At 41.5% G+C, this 19,598-nt stretch overlaps 1 protein-coding gene across 1 annotated transcript in view; it reads right to left on the bottom strand.

Moving 5' to 3' along the window:
* stx8 (syntaxin 8) overlaps positions 1 to 18,694 on the bottom strand; it is a 43,954-nt gene extending 25,260 nt beyond the window's left edge. The window contains exons 1-6 of the mRNA XM_018762144.2: positions 18,585 to 18,694; positions 17,402 to 17,501; positions 16,850 to 16,944; positions 16,216 to 16,326; positions 11,126 to 11,253; positions 7,403 to 7,495 (exon numbers count right to left, since the gene is read on the bottom strand). Coding sequence (XP_018617660.1) covers positions 7,403 to 7,495; positions 11,126 to 11,253; positions 16,216 to 16,326; positions 16,850 to 16,944; positions 17,402 to 17,501; positions 18,585 to 18,601 — 544 coding nt within the window. The 5' untranslated portion in view covers positions 18,602 to 18,694. The remainder of the gene's footprint in view (positions 1 to 7,402; positions 7,496 to 11,125; positions 11,254 to 16,215; positions 16,327 to 16,849; positions 16,945 to 17,401; positions 17,502 to 18,584) is intronic.
* Positions 18,695 to 19,598: the final 904 nt, after the last annotated feature.

The raw sequence follows: 19,598 nt of genomic DNA, 5'->3' as shown, positions 1-19,598 counted from the left end.
AGATTAACCAACAGGTATACAAAAATAAGACAGTATTAACGATGAGCAGTAAATGGAGAACACACTAGAAAATCCACTGCTTCCCATTACACCAGTGACCCTGAGCAAAAGTAATAAATACAACGCAATGTGGCACATTTTGAATTCACATGCCGCTCATGTCAAAAACAAATCACAAAGCAATTTTATGCTTACAAGCAATAGCTCCTCCTGAAAAACAGTAAACACAAGAGGACATGTACGCAACATCATTCTTACACATTACGCATCCTCTCCATTACCCGCATATTAACCCTTTTTATTTTCTCTGAATAAAATGGGTGCAAGACCATCACTGATGGGGAGAATCTCTCCCACCGTGTGCACATCTGGATGCGATCTACTGTCCCATTGGCAGGCAAAACATGCAAGTGATTGTGGTGGACAAGCTGGAAGAGCTGGAGGTGCAGGATAACCCCCACGTGGGCCCGACACTTTGACAAGAGAGTCCGCTGACAGGCATCTGCTGAACACACTAAACCTCAGCATTAAGGTGCATGATGCCTAATGATGGGACCGTAGGGTGTCTTTACTGTAATATTCCTGGTGACCAAACACAGGGCAGTTGCTGCAGGAGCTGCTGGGTAATGCAAAGCCCTGAAAAACATCTCTGATATTATCCATCACAACTGTATACAAGAGATTCATTGCAGATGACAGATTTGAATGTGGACTACAGCACATTAGAATGATACACCAACGTGGATCGAGTGCTAAACTTATGTGACATCCTCCAGAACAGAAACTCTTGACCATGTGCCGTTTTGACTTTTTCACTCAGTGCAAAACGTCTTAAAAAGTACCCATTCTTGGGTTATTATAGCCTCCTCATTTCATGGTTTAAGGATCCAAAGCCACTGGAAAGGTGTGCAGAAGTGTCCCTGGGTTTTCTCGAACCTTCTTGTTAGATTTTTCAGAGCTGTTCATCTTATCTTTGAATCCAAAGCAGCAGAGAGAGATCATTTACACATACAGATCTGAACTAATACACAGCTTTCCTTCACCAGCACAGTATCCAGAGCATTGTCTCTTTTTTAGAGGGGCAAGAATGAGGTGCAATCTTGTAACAGTAGATATTTTTTGCTGACCGTACTTCTGAATACATACCCGTTTGCTGAATAATGCATGCCAGTTAAATATTCTGGAATGGAGGTTTTTATTTAGCCATTCCAAGCACAAACTGCCACAAACACCCTTTGTACTGGACTGCCAAGTGCAGACTCAGGGTCATTTGAACCCAGGGGCACACCAGCTAGTCTAGCAAAGGTGCCTGCCAAAGACTTATACAGCAAAAAGGCCAGACCGTATAAGAATTCATACTGATCTCCTTCTCCCTGGTCGGTCTCACACACATGCAACTCCGCACCCCATTATGCAGTGTTTCATTTTAAACAACTGAAGCCCACAACCTCATTAGGTCTGCTGTACCACATTCCTTTGTGTATTTTGAAAATACAGTGCATTTAAACTATCATCTCATTTATATTACATGAATATTTACATGAGCGCTAAACAAGGAGGTCTATTTACTCATCCTGAAGTCTTTAATGTTTATGAATTCACACGTGACAGCAAGGGCAGGTGCTGAATTCTCCAGCACGAATGCCTAAAAGTGTGTCTTTCTGTATTAATAACGACAGGAAGTGCAACAGAAACATCAGGCTCCGCACTCCACTCCCTCTCTAGCCCATCAGTATGCAATGGGAAAAATCGCGCCTATGTGGCATCTGGAACTGCCTCCATTGTCTGACAATGTGAGCCTCTTTTGCTCCAGATGATGACTGGAAATTCATGTGGTTAATCAAGGATGTACAGAGCAAAACTGAAACCCACAATGTGCCACAGGTAAACACAGCTATTTCACCATCAATAAGAGTTTTACCTCTGTGCTACAGTGTCACTGTTGTCCTGCACAGGATTTATTTTTTTCAGACCCTGAAAAAGTTCTCTTAGGACAGCAGATCATATCCAAGTTTGTCAGGAAATGTGCACTGAATACACCATGAGTATATTCAAGGCGTCATGATTGTTTACTACATTACTGGTAACCTCAATATACCCAATAGATCGCAGAGCATGAAAGCCTTAATAGTATACGAAACAATGGTAGTACTCTGTTTGGGTTTGTCAAGCAATCTCCTCAAGTAGAAGTTAAACCTGAACAGCAGAACCAATGAGTCAGTGTTATCGCAGTTCAGGGTATTACTTTGTTTTCACACTAGCCGTAACAGTTTGTACACCAGCCAGACTGAGCCCCTGACATCTCTTTCTGCACTGCACTAATCTAGATCTGAAAGCTACACTGCTACAAAAAAACGGCACTGGGGAGCTTCCGGAGAAACAACCTGATGAATAGAGCTAGGCCATTTGTGCATATCGTAAAAGTCATGATTGATGAAGCCATCTGCATACAAATCCTTCCTCTCTTCTCCTTCCCGTACACACTCTCACCCACACTGACTGGGTGTTCATTCGTCACAGCGGCCACCCAAATCAAAGCCCTCAGGAACTGTAACAGAAGCGCACGCTGCCGAACAGCAAAGAGATGCTGCATGATGGATCCCTCCATAGTCCTACTGTGCCAAACCAGAGTCTGGCCCCCTAACTTAGTAAATCCTTCTTCTGTCTTTGTCAGTCTGCAAGACGCCGTTTGTTCTACTCCATCAGCCACAGACAGAAAAAGCCATGGAACAAACACATGATTATTACTGCGTTAAAGCATTATTACTGTTTACGTTCAAGTCACTGGTCCCCCAAACAAGGAGAGCTGTTTAAGAATCAGTTCACACACAGCTGCAGGTACAGTCAATATTGCGATGCGATCTCCATAATGTCCAGCACAACCTGACAGAGTGCAGCAGGATGCTTTCCTCTGGATGCATGAAAATGTCAATCTTTACTGCCAGGGCAGATGAAACAGGAAGAAAAGCACACAGCAAAAGCAAAAACAGTACAATACAGCAATAACTATTTTTCCCTCTCTTCCTGGAAAGCTGTTTTAAAAGAAAGCCAAAGTAAGCAATGATGAGGTTAAAAAATTGCCATTTGGCTCATGACTGAACAACCACACTGAAATAACTCTGGTTCAGCCAGTTTTGAGTATAACTGCAGTGGATCAACACAGAACCCACACTGACAGTGCGGTTTGGTGAACAGCAAGAACAACAACAATGGCACTGACACCGGTGTTTCTGACGCCCTGGAGGCCCGTCGATAGAGATGTCGTATTAAACGGCAGAGGCCAGCTGCAACAAGGAAGGGGAACCATTAATCAACCTGCTGCTTCATCTGGCTGCTGAGCGCAACCATTAGCACAGTTTATTTGTTCTGATGGCTGTTGCTGAAGCGGCGACCGGGACCCCGCTGGTCCGCGGAGGGACAGCCCGCCAATGACGTCTCTGTCTTCCTGCATAATAAACACTTTCCCAAGTCCAGTGTTTATTTGTAGCTAATTAGGGCCCAGACTGAAACTGCTGATCCGGTTGAGGGACAATGATCTGGCGGGAACCTGAAGGCTGCAGCTTCCTCCCCCCAAGATTAAAACAGGCCCTAGTTCTCCAAATACTGCTCTCACACGCAACCAATGATACTTCATTTCTTTCAACATGCAGTCATTTTCTGCACTGTGTAAATTCAGTCTCCAAAAGTGACATGGCTAACGTATGGGTCTTTGCCGACACTGGCTTGCTGGGCTTCAGTATTGAAGGTTATACTATGTAAACTTTTTTTTTTTAAACTTTTACAAGGCAGGGGTATTTTATATTTCTTTCAGGACCTTATCCCCAAATGCCCAGCAGAGCAGCCCAAATCCAAACAAAGTGACACTGATCTTTCCTGCTCAGAATGAGTTCACTTTTAACAGATACTGGCAAAATATTGTCTCATAATAAAATAATGTGAACACAAAGAAAAGAGGCTATAGCACGGTCCAGGTAGCATTATGAGCAAAGCAAGGTGGGTTGAACAAAGGTCACCGTTGCAATGCCCAAACCCATTCTGTAATAGCAAAGCGTATTTATGAAAAAAGAATGAGGTAGGGTGGTAATCCAAACCATAATGACCAACTCCAATGAATAGTACATGTGCTGGGGGATCTTAATGTCCATCTCGAAAGGGTATCAGTGTTGGCAAAATAACACGAAACAGGAGAGAGAACATGCATAACCCAGACAAATTAATCTAACAATCCTATCATGCCAGAGCATTAATGGGCCTCATAAAAGTATGGAGTGAAGATGAAGGACTCTGTATGAAACAGAGAAACCAAGCACATCTACTTTACAGCTACAATCAACAGATTAGAAGTATAATTTAGAAGTTAGGATTTTAACAGACAAAAACTAATAATGCTTTTAATATGAAAAACTATAACATTGTACTCAGCTGACACCTGCATCTAAGATGACATACATTGCTAGAGGTATTTTACTAAACAATCCACAATAATTGACTTATTCATATAACAATGTAATGTAACACACACACACACACACACACACACACACACACACACACACACACACACAGCAGGCAAGTTACTGTCACCAGCTCGCCTGAAATGTCTTTTGAAATCAAACCAAAGCAAATGCGGGAACCCCATGTAAACATGGGTAAAACACAATAACTCTTCAGCTATATTTGAAGGTACTGCAAAGAGGTGTGGAGCATCAGCACTACCTGGTGTACAATTGTGCTGTGAAGTTTATCTATGCACGGTGTTGACAAGGAAAAAAACAGAGGGAAGTCTGAGGGTACAAGGCCGGTTACTTATGAACACAAGCAGTTTCGTGGGGCTGCATTGTAGCGTACAGCATGGAGCTGAGTGGCAGCCCAGGGACCTCATTCCAATCAATCTTCACAGTCACCCTCAGCCACAGCTTCTTCCCAAACTAGGAGGTATCTGCAGCCCTGGTCATGCAGAGGTCTGAAGGGCAACAGAGAACACCACCACCCTTGCATCTACCCCAAGCTCTCAGCCTATTTATAGAAATGCACAGAAGGGGAACCGGTACATTCCAGTGCTCCATGGAAAAAATTACAAGTGATGTAAATGCGGGGTTCTGGAAGAAATGAAAGAAGGTTCTCCGTCCTTGTCTGCTTTCATCTCATCTGTGGTTGTGCCACACTATTTGACCTTGCAAATGTACTCATTTTTTACAAATATGAAATACCATTTCTACCAAAGCAAACATTCCAAAGCAGCAGGTGACATAATGAAAGTATTTAATGAAGAAAAACTTTAAACTCAGCACAGATGTAAAAAGTGCCTTATATTAAAATGAGTGGAAAAAGAGGACCGTCAATCATTTCCATGCAGAAAGTGCATATGCTTACTGGGAACATATATCACATGCGGTGGTCCTGGGGCCATAGGTGTGTGGGTGACTCCAAACACTTACACACTATAAATTTGTCACCACGCCGTCTCTCAAGCAGCCGTGGCTCGGATCAGCTCCAGCAGAGCGTGCTCAACGGTGGCGATCCCTCCACTTTCATTCACTGGTCCCCCCCAGAGGCTAAAGCTGCAAATCAGGCAGGGAGACCCTGCACCTACAGTTACCCAGAGCTCATCAGCATCAGTGCAACTCACCATCTACTCATTTCACCTGCCTCACACCTCAGGACCACAGCATCAAATGAGTCACTTGTGGAAGGTTAGATGAAAGCAGGACTGGCTTTGTAAATAACTGCTTTGCACTACTGAATGAACCCGCATGACCTCATGGGGGAGCACTGTAAATTTGGTCATGGTGCAGACAAATTTGAGATGTTCTAGAACCTGAAGCAACACAGAAAGCAGAAACCCTACATTCTCCTTCTGCGGGGCCCTCTTCAAGAAAGTTCAGAGAAGGCGCTGCATGCTAAGAATTGTTGCTGAGCTGCAAAAGCCTGGATTAAGCAGGTTCCACCTCTCGTGAAATGCAGCAGCGCAGCTGGGAAACTGGCTGAGCCAGCATGTATCCTGCTTCAGAGGAATCGCACGGTGGAGAGCATGCCCATCATCAAACACTTGGCTTTCCATCACTTTCCATCTCATTCCTTCTCTTTCCCTTGCTGCTAAAAACTCCTCATTCTCAGTTACAGGTTCCACATCGCTGTCCCAGGAACTTGTTATTGGAAACAATGACATCATACACACACACACACACACATATATATATATTTATATATATACACACATTTCAAAAGGAAAAAACACATCGCAGCACTAGAAAGTGATACTCATGCTAAATAAGGTAAGTGGAGAACAGGCTAAAATAATCAGGCGTACCACTTTCCCTGACTGGGATGGACCATTAAAGGCCAATGTGAGCCAAGCCCCTCTGATTCCCAGAGCAGGATTAATTAGTTTAGTTTGACGGGAAGGTTACGTTCTGCTATACGAACCTAAAATTTGTTTGTGGTGAGCCAGGGACACAGTATTACCAAGTCATCTTACCTAACCTGGAATGGCCAATCTAAAATAAACAAAGGCTTCACATAACAATGCATATAAATATGCATAGGTTTACATAAAGTTTGCTTATGAATATGCAGAGCATGACATCGCTGCTATTTCAACAGGTTCTGAGACCCAAGAAGGCGGCCTGGTCTAGATGGGAACCCAAACAGCAAAATTCAGGCTCTTTGGGGGCAAACACCAATCATGTCGTCACTTTTACACATGAAGCAGAAAGAAAAGCACCATTTAGTGGAATAGCAGGTTGTAATTATGTGGCCTCTAGAACTGTGGCACTGTGGGGCAGGGTGTCCAAGAAAAGCAATGGGGAACTCATGAACTCGGAGCTGTACTCTTCCATTGCTGGTATCACTGGCCTTGGCTCTTGATGCACCCCTCAGTGTTTAAAGACTGTCACCTGCTCAGGGAGCGCGCCAGCACTGGTCAGAAATCCCCACAACTCCTGCCTCTACAGCTGCTAAGCGCTCCTGGGATTCCCTCCATAATGCATAAATAAGTCTGGTGCCTGCAAGCTGGGCCTATGAAAGAAATCCTTGTTAAATATTTTGGGAAGACAACACATAGCAGTCTAACAACACGGAGAATGCTGTCAGAAGGGTTGCTCCATGGGTAGCCTGGGAAGGACTTCATTAACACATCCCAGCATTGTTTTTGTTGACAGTGAAATTTAAGGTGTACCATAATAAAATCTGGGAGTACTTCAGTTCTTGTGTCTTAGCAATGAACTTGTAGCAAAGGTACAGCTTGCAAAGGACTCCCAAATATTGCTGGGCACATTTCCTGAACATCCAACTCAGCAAAGACAACGCTCATGTTTGATTCAGGAAACCAGTTGCTATATAGGCAATTAATATACAACAATAACTTCAGTCCCCTTCATATTGCTCCTTGAGCCATCCTCACCATTCTGCTCGTCCAGTTCATTGCCGATCTCCTGACCCATCTGCTTCTGTCTGCTGATGACAGCCGCCAGGACATCCAGTCCCGCATCCTGTTCTGTGGGCAGACAAATAGGGGCGCTTCAGTAGAAAGGTCAGCAGACCATGAGATGATCTAGTAACAAAACACTTCACTGAAATCCTGCACATGTCTCACTATAAACTGTGATGAGGAATGTAATATTTCAGTAGAGAAAGTATACACATTGCCAACGCTGCACAGACGACATGTTACAGCTGCAATTAGAGCTACATCAGTGGCATTCTAAAAATCATAACAATCCAGTGCATAAGCTTAAATGCCATCTGATGCACAACATTCAGTCCACCTGTGATACACACACACACACACACACACACACACACACACACACACACACACACACACACACACAGTGGGTTCAGAAAACATTCTAACCCCCCCCAGACTGCTACCACAACTTCCTGTGTTACAACTAAAAGTTAAAACAAAACATACTTAACATTTTGATTAAGCATAATCACTTTTATTAGAAAGGTGAATAAAACTGTAAAAATGTAAAATTAAAAAATATTCGCCCCTCTTTAGTTTTTGCCCTTTTCACAACAATTACAGATTCAAGTCTTTTGTGGTAACCAGTTTTTAGCATTTTAACAGTTTAATTTTCCCACTCTTCCTTGCAAAATTGTTGCAACTGTTGCAGGTTATCTGTGGAATAACAGTGTACAACAATTTTTATTTCCTGCAATAGATTTTGTGTTGGATTTAACTCAGGAATTTGACTGGACCACTGAAGGAGTTTCACTTTCACCTTTGCTCTGAGAAAGGGGTCAGTGACTTGTTGAAGCTGTCCCAGTTTCATATTTTTTTCAAGACTGTACAAGTTTGCTCCATTATGTCTCAATATCTTGCTCCATCAATTTTAACCTGTGTTTTGACAAGCCTACCATTCCCTGCCAATGAAAAGCAACCCCATAGCATAATGCTGCCACCACCATACTTTAATGTAGAGATTGTGTTTTGTAAATGATAAGATTTGCTCTTTTCACCACACATAGTACTTAGCATTAAGACCAAGTAACTACATTTTTGTCTCATCATACCACAGAACTCTTTTTCACAAACCCTTAGAGGCTGCTACATGCTTTTTTTGGAAATTAAATTTTCTAAATTCAATCCCTCACTACTCCACCATGCGGTCCACACTGGTGGAGTACCTGAGCAACTGTTAACTGACTCAATTTCTCCCATCTCATTTGCAACATGCTGCAAATCTTTAAGAGTTGTTTTAAGTCTTTCAACTGCTTTTCTGGTCAATTTTCTTGCTCAGCTGTGGGTTTTGGGGGATTACTTGTTCTTTTAAGATTCTGCGTAGTTTTGTGTGTCCTCTATTACCTGATATTGATTTAACTGCTTTCCTTGGAGTTCCCAGCACCTTTGAAATCCTATTATATCCCTCACCTGACTTGTGTTTGTCATCAACTCTGTTCCTCAGCTACTGAGGAAGCTCCTTTTGTCTTCATAGTGCTTTGTGTGCAATGGCCAGAACTGTGATCTCAAGCAGACAGGTGTATTTAACTTTACAAGGACAGGTGAATTCAGTAAAAACAGTGCAAGTACAGAGATGGATTCCCACCAACAAATTTTTCAACTGGAAATGAAGACAGACTAAGGCTGTGTTTTTTGATGACACTAAATGCTAAGGGGGTTAATATTTTTTAAAGTGGGATTTTTCCGTTGTGTATTTGTACTTACTTTAATAATAAAAGTTAGTAGGGGGCGTGGTGGCGTGGCGGGTTTGGCCTGTGCCTGTTCTCTGGTGGGTCTGGGGTTCGATTCCTGCTTGGGGTGCCTTGTGCCAGACTGGCATACCGTCCTGGGTGTGTGTGTCCCCCCTCCAGCCTTGCGCTCTATGTTGCCGGGTTAGACTCTGGTTCGCCGCGACCCCGCTTGGGACAAGCAATTTCAGACGGTGTGTATAAAAGTTATTATGGTCAATCATAAAAGTTATGATTGGTTTACCATACAAAGAAAAAGAACTGAAATTTGTTGTAACATTCAGTTGTAACATAGCAAAGTGTGGTAGTCTAGGGTGGAATACTTTCTAGACTGATTGTGTATACACAAATATACACCGACACACACAGTTAAGTATACCTAGCACAAGAAGAAAGTAATGTAGGAAACAATGCTGAGTAAATTTTCTCATGTCATACACTATCGTCCTTTAAACCCCAGATAACTGGTACCGGGCCTTGTTGTATAGCTTCCATTTCCCTGTTAGTCAAGCTATAAAAAACCTCTAATCTGCAGACTTCCACTTGTGGACGTTGATGGTTGCACGGCACCAGCAGCCCCACTCCAATAAGCCTCAGGCCCCACAAAGAGTCAGAACAGAGGGCCACTGCTCCTTGGAGGGTCTCAGAGCTGGCACTGCAGACATGACTGTCTGAAAATGTGTGAGAATGTGGCTGGGGACAAGGAAGGTGGGTCTTTTTTTTTTTTTTTTTTTTTATTAAACTCCAGAAGGGAGAATAAAAACAATTTTTAAAATCCTCCTTAAACAAGTCATTTGGAAGTAGGAACCAATTTCCTGTGTTATGATTTCATAATACAACAATTTGGGAATGGAGTGTGGTGGTGTTGTGCTTCAGTTCTGACACTGATGAGTCATGTTGCACTTTGCCCCGAGTAGAAGAGTCTGGGGCTTTTACCTTCACAGTCAGTGCTGAGAAAGACAGTTATCTAGACATCAAGGGTGGGAGTGCGGTACAAACACTAGCTCAGACAGTGCTCTACACTTAAGGCATGTTCAGCTTTCAGCATAAGGTCCCCACAGTAACTGTCTTCCAGCTAGCTTCTCTGAAGCTCCCTGCTAAGTCAGAGCCACTGCTTATTGCCACATGAGGTAAGGGACAGGAGGGCCCAACTCTTTTTACAAACTCACCACATGATACCACAAGAACTATTATCATTATTATTATTGTTAATTTACAAAGTTAAGCTACTTAGAAATATCTAACTATTTATAGAGCTGGGAAATTGTTACTGGGAAGATTCAGGCTAAGAACCTTGCTTAAGGGTCCTACAATAGAAACAGAGATTTTAACCTGGGCCTTCTGATTGAAACTGTTGAATAACGAATAAACTTTCATGCAGCTAGTGATGTAAAGGATTTTAAAAAAAAAATGTGACTAGGAATTGCCGATTATTTGGATAAACCTTTCTGTAGCTACTCGTGTGATATAAGATTGGTTCATAACGTGGAAAGTAAATTAACTGTGCTTTAGAATCACGCGTCTGCATCGTAATGCACTCATTGTATTTTTCTGTGAGTTGTACACTGCTTTGGAGAAAAGTGTCTGCTAAATGAATAAAAGTAAATGTAAGGCAAATGCTTTAACCACTCTGCCACATGCTGGCCCTGTGTGGCTTAAATGTGTAAAGGGGTTTCTGCTGCTGGAAGGAGAACTATCTGAAGTACTAGCTTTTCGCTGACAGTGGTTATATGAGAAACCACTATGGAGACGTTATGATGGAGGAGTGTTGCGAAATTAGCCTTGATGCACAAGTGGACTTGATGAATGAAGGACTCATCTGTGGTTTAGGGGAACTTCTGCTGTAACAGGTCCAGCAGGACTCTCTGCTCCGAGGTGAGCATCAGAACAGTTGTTGCCATCTTGTACGAGTGCCCTGGCGCCTCCTCACCTTCAATGATGCGCTGCTGCTGCTGCTTGATCTCTCCGAAGCCTAGGCCACGGGTCTCGTCTGGCTCATCGATTAGCCATGGGTTCACTGGGGCCCCCTGCTCCCCTGCCCCCATCATCAGGGTCGACCTGTGGAGCATCAGAGAACAACACAGGGCGTCCGTCACACGATGCTGCACTGCATACCTAGCACATAGCTGTCAATCAGCAGCAAACCACGCAGGCTGAATAAACAGACCCTGTTGACTTCCCTAACGGAAATAAACACGTCGAGCCTGCGAGCGCACGACGCAGACGGGCGCGCTGGTGCAGTTTGTTAAATCGACCACATCTGTGACACTTATGTTTCTTTGAATATTTATGCAGAGCACTCAAGAAATTGTATTTTATACCTTTGGAACAACAAATAACATTTCTCCCAAAAGATCACATGATGTTTACTTAGGCCTCTCGACATCTTCTGAAAGAGGCAGCGAGTTTTATGCGCTGAAAAGAGAAGGCTCGCTGTAAACAGCACTAGATAATCAGCTGCAGGGCGCAGGCTAACACCGTCAGAGCTGCATAATAAGAGAGGTCTGTGGTGTTGTATTAAGAATGTTATGTGGTTTTATGCTATTCTTATGCTAATTAAGAAAATCTGTATCCAAACCCTGAAACTGTCTGGCCAACAAGAGCTGAAAGTCCTCTGAAGTCAGGAATAGCCTTGGAAAAAACATAAACTCAAGAGCATTGCGCCACCTATTGGTTATGTAAAAATTATTATTATTATTATTATTATTATTATTATTATTATTATTTTAAAAAGCTTCTAGTACTTGACCTATTTATGCAACTTGGTATTTCTACTGTGCAATTCAGTACTTTGCTCAAGGGTACTCAAGCAGTAGTATAAAAGCTTGGACTAAAACCTGAATCCCTCAGGTTACAAGTATATGTCTTTTCAGTTATGTTAGAAATACAATGGATTTATTAATGAGATCATGTCATACTACGTCAGCAGAACTGTGAATTTCCCTGTAGGAGGTAATAAAATATTATCCTATCCTGTCCTATACTGTGGTTCATTTAACTGCAGACATAAACATAAATCCATACCAACACAGTGACACTAATTAGTTAAGTTACAAGTTACAAACGTGGCTCAACACTCCTCTGTAGTTTTCTGGGACTAAAAATTCATGAAATGCAGCATGCTGGGAAAGGCATAATAAAAAGCAGACAATTACTTAAGCACAAAGTGGAATCAGTCAATAATTTTACCTTTTTTTAGATTAAAGAAAGAAGTGAACAATGGACTAGTTCTGCTTCCTTCTAACATTGCTTCTTGAGAACTTTGATACTCATTTTTAAAAAAAAAAAAACAAGGGAATAAAATTATGTCTCCTTTTTACATACAAAGTTGTTCCATATAATCCTTGCACTGACAAACCTAGAATTTTTACAGACTTTTATTTGCATACACTGACATGATAGCCATAGTGTGGAAGACTTCATGCTGAAGGAGCCAGTTACATCTTATGGTCTTCTTCAACATTTCAAATTGTATCCCATCTGGAAATATTCCATGAAGCCATCAACTGTACTGCTGTAACAAATACGCGGTGCAAAGCAAGACATTTTATGCCACAAAAAAAAAAAAAAAAAATCAGACAAAGAGAAACACTGAAATAACTGGAATGACGATGGCTGAAACTTTGTTGCCACATAGCTGAGTTCAAGGGGAGTGTTTCTGCATACACAGTTTAGAGAGGAAATTGCAAACAGATCAGGTTTGCCATGGGGGTCTGATGTGTTATAGGTTGCCATTTCCTCGGGCTCTGTGCCAAGTCTTCCGAAATATTTACCCTACTTCAATGATGCAGGGCACCTGGCACGAGATGTACTAGGTGGAAAGTTCCCATGTTTTCTCCACTCTGCCCTCTTATTTCCCATTTGCTTTAATATTTCTTACCACAAATCCATGAAAGAATTTATAACTATGCACATCACTAGAAGCAAGTTTGTGAAAGAAAAAAAAAGCATATTGACTGATGCTATTAATATTTATCAATAAACTTGTCCAATACAGCACTGGAGTTATCCGCAGGAAAATTTGGAAACACAGGGTACACTGTGGATGAGGAGCCAGTCAATCACAAGGCTATCCCACACACACACACACACACTATGGACAATAAGTATTTAGCTGACACACTTCTCTAAAGCAGCTTATAATACCAGATACACTAAACTATGAAGAATAATTCACACATTCAGGACAAATGCAACGCAAACTATAGCCAATTCTTCGAACTGTGGAAACCAGAGCACCCAGAAGAAACTCACGTTAACAAGGAGGACTCCACAGAGTATCAGCGAGATTCAAACACAGATTTAATTTCACAACACAGGAATTGTGAGGGATGGTGCTACCTGTTGTGCCACTGTGCTGCCTTAACCTATTTCCACTATTTAATGTTTCACGATTCTCAATCTCCCAAACCTGAAAGCATAGTCAACGTCTGAAACATTTAACTGGCCGCTGCTCAAGACTCGCTGGTAAAAGTTCTGTTTACACTTGACCGGTTAAAGGGAAAACTGCAAATGACAGCCAACAGCAGCCAGTATAATCCATGGAACAAGTGAGCTGAGAGTGAAGAGATGTCACTACTGTTGGTAGGAAAAGGGAGAGAACATTCAAACATTACATGTGAACAACTCAAAAGTAAGAGGCTGAAAGTGATATGAATGTAACGTGCTAACAGTACATTTCTTTTATTTTCAAATATACTTGGGTCACAGTAAAAAGCATCTTTCTCGAAAACTACTCTGAACACTATAGTCTGTTTAGAAATCTGCTTCAGTACAAGTAAGTATGTGAGTATTAAATGCAAATGTAACTCATAAGTGAGTGAATGGGACTCACTGCTAGCCACCTCTGATTACTGGGAAATTATTGGTACTTGCTAGCAAGAAAAGTATATGTATTTTTGCAATAATGGGCACCCCAACGCTGCCCACTACTAATTTTTATTAACACCTTGTGGAGATTAAAGAGACAGGTCTTCATTAAACTGATCATATATTTCCTTCTGTTGTTTTTAGTTCAGGCTGTGCTACTTGGCACTAACAGGGGTTGCTCACCTTTGCTGAAGTTTAAATATTTCTCCCTATTTTGGAGGAAGACCCAACTGAGGCATTTTAATGCTATTATCAGTGCAGACTTTTTCCTGCACCCAGTTGCTGCTAATCTACCAGCGATCCCTGTCAAGAGGTTGCTAGTCAATGCTAATCTTTCTGACATGTTTGGTAACTTCCTTAATGCTGGGCACCTCTCCGTTTCCTACAGCACCTCTGAACTCTCAAGGTTAGTAGCGTGAAGATTAAAGTTTATCCAATTAACCATCCACTTAAGTTGGCCAAGTCAATCAAGCGGAGCTCAGAAAAACGATCACGCTGCTATGGTCGCCGGAAAACAGGGCTTGAATCTGAGGAGGATATTTGCTTTCTTACAACTAATGGTGCGGTGATCAAATGTTAAAGTAGACTAATGTTGAAACAGGGAAGGCTGGGAGTTCCAACTTTGGAAAACAGGTGCCATGTCCCTTTTTACTTGATTAAGGGCATGACATTCAAGAATGTATTAGTCTGTGAATATGGTAAGCCCACTTTTGGCTGCCACCGGTTTAAAAATGAAAAGCTTAGATTATTCACGCACAGCTAATTCCACCGCCAGACAAAGACCACACACTGAGTAGGACCCTCCCAGCAAATACACCAAAATACATTCATCTGACCAGCTTAAAACACTTGCAAAACGCATAATCAAGAATCTCCATGTCATTGATGGAAGAGGTTTCTTTAAGCACTGCTAATAAAACAAGAATGTAATGTCTCTGGTGAAGGAATGGAGTTTTAACTGCGGATATAAGTACAAAATACATTCTAGTTGACTGTAGCTAATAAAAGTTGTAGCTGACTGTAGCTTTTAAAAGATTTAAAAGGATAAGACAATTCTTGAGCTTTCTACAGAGCATCTGCCATTTCATAAAGGCAAATAAGCGCTATATTTTTTTTTTTTCCCCCCATTTAGCTGATGTGTTTCTCCAAAGCAAACTATAATTCTATGCTTTCATTCTGAACTGCTTTCAATGATTTACCCATTTACACCAGGGTAATTTTAACTGGACAAATTCAGAGTAAGCATCGCGCTCAAGGGTGCAACAGCAGGAACAGTAATTCAAACCTAGGTCCTTGGAGTGCAAAAGAACAGCACTAATCACCGCGCTTCCAACACACCCTTATTTATTCCTGTCTTGGCACAATAGGTAAAAGTAACATTGATCCGTTTTAGATTTTTTGCATTAGCTTCTTTAAACAGTACAGTAGTGTTAGACTGAAGGGGCTTCGAAATGAAAACAACAGAGGATGTCCAAGCCACTGCGACTCAACTACACTTCCTTTCCTGTCCAAATTCATGGCACTTGGGTCAGGTTCAATACAAAATAAAGACTAGCCGGTTCCTAAGCAACAGTACAAAGCTGTCACTTAGATTAAGAATAATATGTACACAGGATATAGCTGATGGCATACTGCTCCTTACTTAAACCGCCCATGAGAGGATGTGAGCTCAGTGAACGGTGTTAAACTATAAACTTGGGTTCAAGTTGTGTTTCTGAAAAAACCCCCCATGCTCATTTCCAGGAGGTGCCAAGTGTGTGATCGTTGGCGCAGGACACTTAATGAATGAAATAATTCAAAAGTCAGCTACTTTGAAAGGCACAGGGACATCCGCTTTTAGAGCAGGTCAGGCTGGGTCAGTAAGAAGGGGATCTTAACACCAGGCAACTTCTGCAGCTGTCCATAGCGATCATTAATGACATCTTTTCAAAACACCATGTGGAGTATTGTAAGGAAAAACAAAGCAATCGAGCCTGCTACAGATCACTCAAAATACATGTTCAACGAGTCCACCCACTGAGGAACATTATATATATATACACTTAATAGCTCAAAAAGCAAATTAACAGATTCGGAAAATATATTGACTAGTCACCCATCATGCTGTAAAAACGTACAGCAGAAGATCAAAGACTCAATTACTCTAATTACCTTGATGACTCCGGTTCTGTGGCATCACCCCTGAATGTGGCATTGAGCTGCTTTTCTCGTGTAACAAGATCATCCACAAGGTTCTGCCTTCTGTCCGATTCTGATTGCATTCTGTGGTTTTAGTTACATTAAGGGATTAATTCAGTCTTCCATAATGACAATAACAATACCATGAACTATGGAGACAAACACCGCTCACTATGCAAAAAACTAATATGAAAATGATGGTCATCAAGGCACCATATCTTTACATTTTTAAATATGAGAATTATGCCCTGAAACCATGGAAAATAGAAAAAATTATAAAGTGTTACATTTATAAACGTAAAGTTATAAATATAAAACTATATTTTAATAGGTTATTGTAACTGTGCAGCTGGGTAACTGCAATTTTAAAAAAACAGTGCCACCTAAAGGACAACAAAGCTAATTACATATGCATAGGTTCTCATTTTCGTTCCATAGAAAAAAAGTTGCCAACATTTCAAAGGCAGATATGAGTTAAAACTATGCATAAAATCAGAATGGTGCACTATAGTAAATTAAAACCAACATAAATTCAATCCCAATGTTGTAAATAAGTAATTCTGACTACAGCACTTTACTGGAAATACATGGATTTTTTTAAAGATACATGCGACGGGAAGATGTAGCTCGGAGCAAAGTCTCTCTTAGCTGGGCTATCTGCTGCTTTAGCTTTTGTAGTGAAGCTCGAAGAGACATGTTGAACTGGAAAAAAGACAGAAGACAGCACATTTACAAAAAATTAATTCAACAACAGAGGAAGAGCTTTCAATACTATCAGGTGATTATTAAAGCACACCTTGTTTACATTTACATTTTACATTTATTCATTTGGCAGACACTTTTCTCCCAAGTGAAGTACAGCTCAGAGTTTTTTTGATACCATATGTTAGCACAAAGGAGGTATTTGAGTATATTCCTATAAAAGTGAAATTCCAATAGCAAATATATGCTACACAACCACAGTAGATGACATTAAACAAATTTTTACAGCTGTCAGGGGATCAGGAAAGAAATGGTCCAAGAAGTGTCTTTTAAGACCCTTCCTGAATTCTGCGGGGGTGATTCAGCATTTCTGAGGGAGTTCATTCCAAATGAAACATGTCTTCAAAGACCTAAGACAAAGTCATGTTTATTCCTTATATCACATGCACCCATTCACCTTGGCGGGGTTCCCGCCATTTCTCTGCAGCTTGTTCCTCTCATGGATATTTTCTGCGATCTCTTGGGCAAGGCGACAGGTGGCATCATAATTCTGCAGCCTGAAACAAGTGGCTGACAGTAATTAGCAAACACATCAAAACAATGAAACACACTGCAGACAGTTATTAACATTTGTACATTAGGCACTTTGTTTTAAGTAGACATATGGGATTACATTCATTATTGTATCTCAACTGAGTGGGCATACAAATGTTCTGTTACAACTTGTTGAAAGGTGAGGCCAAAAACTATATCCATACATTCATGTGTTGGGGAGGCATGGATTCGGAAAAGGTTATGAGGTAGGTGAGGGTAACAGCTGATGCAGTTGCAGAGCTGTTGCCTCACAATCTGAAGGACATTAGTTTAAAGCTCCACTCCTGCTGTAGGACCCTTAATGAAGGTACTCACCCTGAACTGATACACTAACAATACCCAGCTCTATCAATGGATATGGAGTTGATTACGTAGGACCGTAAGCTGTCTTGAACAAAGGTGTCAGCGAAATGAAAAAAATGCAAGTGTAGACGTGTCTCCGCTGAACCTACGGATAGTTTTCAATCCAGATCACAAACGGAAATCCAGATCACAAGCCTTGGGCCTTGGTGCTCATGGCTCAGAAATGAACTCTAGTCATGTGATGGTCACACTGCCCTGGTCATCCTGCCATGGCTGAACATGAAGCAAACCGGCATAGGAATCATCATGAAAGGTAAGGACAGAGGTGGTATATGTCAAAACGACAATGTGGTGGCACTTTCTGACAGGCCAGACAGGGCCCATTTTTTTCCACAACTGACAAAGTTGTTTTTTTTTTAAAAAAGAAAAAAAAAAAAAAAAAAAAAAAAAAAAAACAACCATGCCAATCCACTGGAATCATATCACGTACATACTGCTAATCGATTCAGCTAAATGAGAAGGAAGTGAAAACATTCAAACTGTCTTTTGCTTCCTTCATATAGTTATTCCCACCTATTTATTCTCTCATACAAAAGCAAGCGAAAGGAATTCTGATCTGTTTGGCTTGTTGTTGTTAGCAGCTAGCTACTTCAGCTCACACAAGCACAGCCAGGCAAATATCAAGCTAATTCGAGCTGCACAGATATTTTGAAAAATGCAAAGAATGATGCAGATCCACTTACCACGGATCCTGAGACATGGTTTAGCCGAAAAAGTGTAAATATTATTTGTCTACCCGAGAGGGGGGGTAAAAAAACTGGAAGTAGCAGAAATAACAGCAACTCACTTCCTGTTTGTCATGTACGTCACGGGTTGCGGTGCGGTGTATCGCGAGGACCACACTGTACGACTTTAAAAGCGCGTTTCTTCTTCTTCTTCTTCTTCCTCTGCAACTGCATCAGTGTGTATTATTATTATAATATGCAGCTTGCTTTTCAAACAAAAGGTAAGGCTTTAAAGAAAGTTAGAAAGAAACTACATAATCATATTCGTTTTAGCAGACCGTTCCGTTCGTTCTCAGCGACTAAATCAGAGAAAAATGTGTGCAAGGGTGGGAAACACGGTTGCAGACGTGTGATTCTTCAGTAAACTTAGTTTGTTTCTTTTCCACTTTACTCGACGAGTAGCTGCATAAAACTTTATCAGAATCCACGATTCCTGATCACCTTCCCAGCAATTTTTTTTCCTGAGATACATAAACATTACTGCATTACAGTGGAGTAGCTGTGTAAAGGGTTATCCAGGCATCACCTTAAAGTTACAGTGCATGAACATTTATACCTTACATGACCTTAAGAGATCTTGGGCGAAGTGAGTCCGGAAGATGTGAGTTTTCAGACCTTTTTTAAATGTAGACAGAGATTCAGCAGTTCTGAGTGACAGGGGAAGGTCATTCCACCACAACGGACCCAGAACCGAGAACCTCTGCGCTTTACCTTTCGTGCGTGGGACCACCAAGCAGGCAGATATGGAAGAGTGTAGCGGTCTGGTTGGGGTGTAGCGAATGATCAAGTCTTGTAAATAGCTGGGAGCAGTTCTATTGATGCTGTTGTTGGCAATAACCAGGGTCTTCAATTTGATCTGGGCAGCTATATGAAGCCAGTGCAGAGAAATGAGTAGAGGAGATACATGGGAACGCTTTGGCAAGTCAAACACAACTCATGCAGCAGCATCGTTCTGTATCAGCTGCAGAGGTT

The sequence above is a fragment of the Scleropages formosus genome, chromosome 20 (genome assembly GCF_900964775.1).
Source record: "Scleropages formosus chromosome 20, fSclFor1.1, whole genome shotgun sequence".
NCBI lineage: Eukaryota > Metazoa > Chordata > Actinopteri > Osteoglossiformes > Osteoglossidae > Scleropages > Scleropages formosus.
Note: the sequence above shows the minus strand (reverse complement) of the source record. Positions and strands in the feature narration are given on the sequence as shown.